Source organism: Copadichromis virginalis, linkage group LG3 (genome assembly GCF_057382275.1).
Source record: "Copadichromis virginalis isolate Kocher_CV1m ecotype Utaka linkage group LG3, C_Virginalis_male_GT1.1, whole genome shotgun sequence".
NCBI lineage: Eukaryota > Metazoa > Chordata > Actinopteri > Cichliformes > Cichlidae > Copadichromis > Copadichromis virginalis.
Window position 1 is genome coordinate 4,009,027 of NC_140620.1, and position 7,572 is coordinate 4,016,598.

Below are 7,572 nucleotides of genomic sequence, written 5' to 3' on the forward strand. Positions count from 1 at the left end.
TCTCCCTGTGCATTTTTTTGCTGATTTTTTTCATTTAACAAGTATATTTGAGGGACCCTCAGCATGTTCAGCATTTTTTCAGCTGTCCATTTTGCTTTTCCAATTTTTCTGTTTAACTTATTACTATTGTGCTAAATCATACTATTTCTGCTATTTTATAAGATTTGTGCTTAATATAGTATTTCTGCTAAATGTAGTATTTATGCTTAATCATACTATTTCTGCTTTTCATAGTATTTGTGCTTAATATAGTATTTCTGCTAAATTTAGTATTTCTGATTAATTATAGTTTTTCTACTAAATCATAGTACAGTATTTCTGCTTTTTATGGGATTTGTGCTAAAACAAAGTATTTCTACTAAATGTAGTATTTGTGCTTAATCATACCATTTCTGCTTTTTATAGGATTTGTGCTTAATATAGTATTTCTGCTAAATGTAGTATTTATGCTTAATCATACTATTTCTGCTTTTCATAGTATTTGTGCTTAATATAGTATTTCTGCTAAATTTAGTATTTCTGATTAATTATAGTTTTTCTACTAAATCATAGTACAGTATTTCTGCTTTTTATGGGATTTGTGCTAAAACAAAGTATTTCTACTAAATGTAGTATTTGTGCTTAATCATACCATTTCTGCTTTTTATAGGATTTGTGCTTAATATAGTATTTCTGCTAAATTATAGTATTTCTGCCAAATTATAATATTTGTGCTAAAACATAGTCTCAATTTAAAATTATAATATTCATAGTTCATCACAGTGTCTCTGGTAAATCACAATATTTCTGCTCTGTTGTACTATTTTTCTAAATCATAGTGTTTCTGTAATGTTTAAGTATTTTGGCTAAATATATTCTTTCTGTTATCTTATACTATTTCTCCTAAATTCTTGTATTTTTGAGAAGTTATCATGTTTCTGGTAAGTTACAATATTTCTGCTAAATTCTGCTATGCTATTTCTGCCAAGTATTATGTTTCTCTAAGATATTGCAGTTCTGCTAAGTTATTCCATTTTAGCAAACTTCTTTTGCTTCTGCAAAGTTTTTACAATTTCTGCAACTTTTCAGCTTTTTCAGCTACTTTTTGCATACAGCTTCAGCTTTAAGCATCCACACTGCATTTTCGCAGGAAATGCAAATTTTTCTAGTTCTTTATTATTATTCTTCAAGTTGCTTCCGTACACTTTTCGCCGTAGAACTACTTCCACAATTTTCAGCCGATTTTCACCGTTCAAATTTTAAACTATTCTGCTATTTTTGCTCTTTCCGGCTATGACTTTTGCTATTTTTTGCTATTATACTTTTTAAAATATTAAGCTTTTTTCCTTTAATTTGTCCCATTGAAATGAATGGGAAACTTCAGCAATTCTGCTAAAATTTGCTTGTTTTTGAAACTTAACTACTTCGTCATACTTTCACCTAGAACAACCATTCAAATTTTAAAATGTTCACAAATTATTGGGCTATTCAGGTATGATTCAGCTTTTTCAAATCTTTTACTGTTTTACTTTTATGCCTCTTAAAGTTTTGAGTTGCAAAATTGTGATTTTTCACAAAATACATGTGTTGTTATGGTTGCTATGCTCTTGGCTTCCAGTGTGCCACTGAAGGTTTTGCAATTTTCACTTCATGTCCGAACAACTTCCTGCTACTTGCTCAATTTTCACTCAACTTCCACAAATTATACATCAAAACGTAGGTATTTTTGCTGGCTTTCAGAAAATGTCACCATCATTGTTGTGGGATTTATATAATTTTGGCAAATCTCCTCAGACTAACACAAGGTCAGAAAACTCTCCATATAAAGTCAATGGAGAGTTTGTTCAAAATCACCGCTGCATTTCTGTAATGAGAGGCATATTCGAATCGTCATATCTCCTTAACGAAGCAAAGTTAAGACATGAGGCTTGTCCCGGTATATCTTCAGACACTCGTGACGCTCACAATTCAAGAATTATTTTCTCACCTATTACCGTTCTGAAATGAGTTGGACTTGTTTGAGGGTAGGAAATTTGTCCTTCGCTCAGATTTCTTCAGATTTCAAACTGTGGAAATGAACCACTTTTTTCTCTCGTCATAACTTTTTGTTGGATTTCCACAGAGACCTGAAAATTTCCATGATTGTTCACCAAACCCTGCTGTCTCTTACGGTGAAAGAATGATATCGATACTCCAAATAGATTTAGAGTTAGAAAGCGTTGTTTGAGGGCAAGTCAAGGCAGTTTTTGCTTCGCTCTACTCAGTTATGGTGCATTAGAAGTCAAATATCTTTAATAATTCATATTTTAATGATAAATTGTAAACACTGGAAGATTCCCCCATCTCTTCTGAACAAAACGGTGTAAGAATGACCGCTCTAGCCCCTACGGTTAGGAAATTATTTTCATTTGTTTGAGGGGAGTCCTCACTATGAGAAATAGGCTGCAATAATCCTGTGCCTCTCTGTGCTGCGTGTGTAAAAAGAGGCACATGTTTTGGCGGGAAAAAGTACACAGGCTCTCTGATTGGTGGATTCAAATTCAGCAGCTCCCAGGCTGACCTAGAAACTTACTTCTCTCTCCCTGTGCATTTTTTTGCTGATTTTTTCATTTAACAAGTATATTTGAGGGACCCTCAGCATGTTCAGCATTTTTTCAGCTGTCCAGTTTGCTTTTCCAATTTTTCTGTTTAACTTATTACTATTGTGCTAAATAATACTATTTCTGCTATTTTATAAGATTTGTGCCTAACATAGTATTTCTGCTTTTTATAGGATTTTTGCTCAAACATAGTATTTCTACTAAATGTAGTGTTTATGCTTAATCATCCTATTTCTGCTTTTTATAGGATTTGTGCTTAATATAGTATTTCTGCTAAATTATAGTATTTCTGCTTTTTATAGTATTTGTGCTAAAACATAGTATTTCTACTAAATGTAGTATTTATGCTTAATCATAGTATTTCTATATATTTCTGCCAGGTCCCCAGGCAGCCAATCCTCTGTGAGGACTGAGAAATTCAAATTTTCAAATCAGGGCCTGCACGGCTTCCCAGCCAATCATATATGTGTCCTGAGGCATTCAAATTTGCATATTGGGGCCTTCATGGCTTCTAAGCCAGCCAATCATATCTGAGGGCTGAGGAATTCAAATCCACAAATCAGGGCCTGCACAGCTTCCCAGCCAGCCAATCATGTATGTGGGCTCCAGGTATTCAAATTTGCATATTGGGGAATTCGTGGCTTCTAAGTCAACAAGTCATCCATGTCATATATCTCTAAAAATTCATATTTTAATGATAAATTGTCAACACTTGAAGATTCCCCCATCTCTTCTGAACAAAACGGTGTAAGAATGACCGTTCTAGCCCCTATGGTTAGGAAATTATGGTCATTTGTTTGAGGGGAATCCTCACTATGTGAAATAAACTGAAAGAAGCAGGTCTATGTCTCTGTGCTGCGTGTGTAAAAAGATGCACCTGTTTTGGCGGGAAAACGTAAACAGCCTCTCTGATTGGTGGATTCAAATTCAGCAGCTCCCAGGCTGACCTAGAAACTTAGTCCTCTCTCCCTGTGTGTGTGTGTGTGTGTGTGTGTGTGTGTGTGTGTGTGTGTGTGTGTGTGTGTGTGTGTTTAGTGGGAGAGAGAGGACCCTGCCCTTATTTGACAGCATGTCATTGTAGGATTTAAATTGAACATAGTTAGACTGGTTGACTGGATTAGAGCCTGTGTTTGTGTGTCCCTCTGTGCATTTGTGTTTCAATAAGTTATTACTATTCTGCTAAATCATAGTATTTCTGGTACTTTTCGGTACTTGTGCTAAATACAGTATTTCTGCTTAATCATACTATTTCTGCTTTTTATAGGATTTGTGCCTAACATAGTATTTCTGCTAAATTATAGTATTTCTGCTTTTTATAGGATTTGTGCCTAACATAGTATTTCTGCTAAATTATAGTATTTCTGCTTTTTATACTATTTGTTCTAAATTATAGTATTTCTGCTTTTTATAGGATTTGTGCTTAATATAGTATTTCTGCTAAATTATAGTTTTTCTTCTTTTTATAATATTTGTGCTAAAACATAGTATTTCTACTAAATGTAGTATTTATGCTTAATAATAGTATTTCTATATATTTCTGCCAGGTCCCCAGGCAGCCAATCCTCTGTGAGGACTGAGACATTCAAATTTTCAAATCAGGGCCTGCACAGTTTCCCAGCCAATCAAATAAGTGTCCTGAGGCATTCAAATTTGCATATTGGGGCCTTCGTGGCTTCTAAGCCAGCCAATCATATCTGAGGGCTGAGGAATTCAAATCCACAAATCAGGGCCTGCACGGCTTCCCAGCCAGCCAATCACATATGTGGTCTCAGGCATTCAAATTTGCATATTGGGGAATTCGTGGCTTCTAAGTCAACAAGTCATCCATGTCATATATCTCTAAAAATTCATATTTTAATATTAAATTGTCAACACTTGAAGATTCCCCCATCTCTTCTGAACAAAACGGTGTAAGAATGACCGTTCTAGCCCCTACGGTTAGGAAATTATGGTCATTTGTTTGAGGGGAGTCGTCACTATGAGAAATAGACTGCAAAAATCCTGTGTCTCTCTGTGCTGCTGCGTGTGTAAACAGATGTACCTGTTTTGGTGGGGAAAAGTGCACAGCCTCTCTGATTGGTGGATTCAAATTCACCAGCTCCCAGGCTGACCTAGAAACTTACTTCTCTCTCCCTGTGTCTGTGTGTGTGTGTGTGTGTGTGTGTGTGTGTGTGACAGAGAGAGAGAGAGAAAGGCTTTTAATGGGATGATCCCATTGTAAGATTCAAATTCAATATATTTAGACTGGTTGACTGAATTGGATCTTGTGTGTGTGTCTCTCTGTGCATGTGTGTTTCCTCATGTGTACATATTTGTGATTGTGTGGCAGTCATAAATTTTTTTGCTGATTTTTGTCATTTAACAAGTATATTTGAGGGAACCTCAGCATGTACAGCATTTTTTCAGCTGTCCATTTTGCTTTTCCAATTTTTCTGTTTAACTTATTACTATTGTGCTAAATCACACTATTTCTGCTTTTCATAGGATTTGTGCTTAATATAGTATTTCTGCTAAATTATAGTATTTCTGCCAAATTATAATATTTGTGCTAAAACATAGTCTTAATTTAAAATTACAATATTCATAGTTCATCACAGTGTCTCTGGTAAATCACAATATTTCTGCTCTGTTGTACTATTTTTCTAAATCATAGTGTTTCTGTAATGTTTAAGTATTTTTGGCTAAATATATTCTTTCTGTTATCTTATACTATTTCTCCTAAATTCTTGTATTTTTGAGAAGTTATCATGTTTCTGGTAAGTTACAATATTTCTGCTAAATTCTGCTATGCTATTGTATTTCTGCCAAGTATTATGTTTCCTCTAAGATATTGCAGTTCTGCTAAGTTATTCCATTTTAGCAAACTTCTTTTGCTTCTGCAAAGTTTTTACAATTTCTGCAACTTTTCAGCTTTTTCAGCTACTTTTTGCATACAGCTTCAGCTTTAAGCATCCACACTGCATTTTCGCAGGAAATGCAAATTTTTCTAGTTACAAAATGTTTTATGTAAGATTTAAGTTTTGTGATTTATATCTGACATCACAAAAGTATTTTGGAATTTGAATAATGTATTTTGTAACTGCAGTACACATAATACTGATTTTGAACAATTTTGTCCAGGTTCCTTGTCACCGGGGACTCCTTCAGGACCATCGCGTTCAGTTTCAGAGTCGGTGTGTCCACGGTGAGCCAGATCACCCCCCAGGCAGCGACGTCCATCTGGGACTGTCTAGTGGACGACTTCATGGCTGTGCCTTCACCTGGAGACTGGCGGTCCATCACAGAGGGATTCCAGGAGCGCTGGAACTTTCCTCTGTGCTGTGCAGCTCTGGATGGGAAGCACATCCAGACAAAGGCACCCCATATATCATATAGGAGACACACACATTGATATACACTAAATATTCATTTCATTTCTTTTTTGTGGTGCCCAAATTGATGCACCTGCTTGATTTTGTTTAAACAATTATTGCACACTTTCTGTAAATCCAGTAAACTTCTTTTCACTTCTCAAATATCACTGTGTGAGTCTCCTGTATGATATTTAACTGACATTTTTTATTGTAACAACGATTTATACAGGAAAATAATGTCTATTAACAAGGTTGCCCAAACTTCTGCATCCCACTGTATCAGTATATTTTGTCATTAGTATAATATGAAATAAATTCTACATGTGTCAAGTCGTGTGCCAACATTTGCTGTGTAGTAGAACTGAGACATTAGTCATTATAAACATTTATTTGAAATAATATTAAAAGTCTCAAACAGAAAAACATTAAACATAAATATATAAAATATAAGAATTTACAGAGAGACAGGAATAAAAAGGACCAGCTGCTCTCCAGAGCAGGAACAAGGCTGAGGAGGAAATGCTCCATTGGAGACTGGTGTGGCCTCTTCAGGGACTCCAGGATGGCCAGCTCCACCGCTGATGGACCGTCCTGGGACCCGTCCCTCATCTGCCTCGGAGCCGTCCTCCTCTGTGGGCCTGTAAAACAGCACAAAACACAAAGAAATGAGAAGGCTGCTACTAGATTTTAATTTCAACATTGAAAAAAAAACAAAAACAATAACAGGATATAATCAGATTGGTTGTAGATATTTAGTAAAGGTGATCACAAGGGAATCCCACCGACTAAAAAGGTATCAGTGCTTGCTGTACATATCTGTGGGTGCAGCAGCAGGAGCTCAGGGACTGGGGATGCTCTGCTGCAGAATCAGTTCGTTCTATCAATACAGTATTAAATGTTAACAGGTTGGATATAATAATCGTAGAGTAGACAGTGGTCCCTCATTTATTGCAGGGGTTCTCAGAATAACTAGCCCCTGGTCACAGTTCTCACAATTGATTCTCAAAGTGCAAACCTTTGTAGATTGCAAAACGTAAAAGTATTATTATGCCGCGGTTTGTCTTCATCTGCCCGCCACTTTCGTGCGCCTTTTTCCCTCACGGTGCAGGTGTCTATTTCCGAATGAGGCTCATAGTTATGGGTGTTTTTGTGCTGTTTTTTCTATTGGACGCGATGGTTATCAAAACCAAACGTGATAAATTTGGCAAGCGCAGGAGATTTGTCAATCAGGCTGCAGAATGCAATGCTGTACTGTGCAATAAAAAATCAGCGAAAAAGCAAAGCAGTGACGGATGAACAGCGGGACCACTGTGTGCTGTTTATTAATAAACAATAAAATATATTCCTAAATGACAACATGCATAAAAGCAGAACGGTATTTGTACGTCAGTGGGAAAATAGCGGTGGCTTGCTAGCTTTTGTGCGGCTTCCCCGGGTCAGTGAAAACTTTCAAAAGAGAAATGAATGAACTTACCAGGTTGCCCGATCTCTTCACATATCTTCCTCCAAGCTCGGTCCTTTTTATTCCTGTCTCGGTACTGAAAGCAGCTGGTGTTGTACAGCTCCGAGTTGTTTGCTACGCGTTGATTAGCCTTCCCTCCATTGAAGTATGAAAGGCTTTGGCTGGATCTGCCCCTTTG

At 36.3% G+C, this 7,572-nt stretch overlaps 1 protein-coding gene across 1 annotated transcript in view; it reads left to right on the forward strand.

Annotated features, from left to right (window-relative positions):
- The window catches only part of LOC146712350 (uncharacterized), a 17,265-nt gene extending 9,903 nt beyond the window's left edge, over positions 1 to 7,362 (forward strand). Inside the window, exon 3 of the mRNA XM_085436259.1 lies at positions 5,700 to 7,362. Within this exon, the coding sequence (XP_085292385.1) occupies positions 5,700 to 5,970 (271 nt within the window). The 3' untranslated portion in view covers positions 5,971 to 7,362. The remainder of the gene's footprint in view (positions 1 to 5,699) is intronic.
- Positions 7,363 to 7,572: the final 210 nt, after the last annotated feature.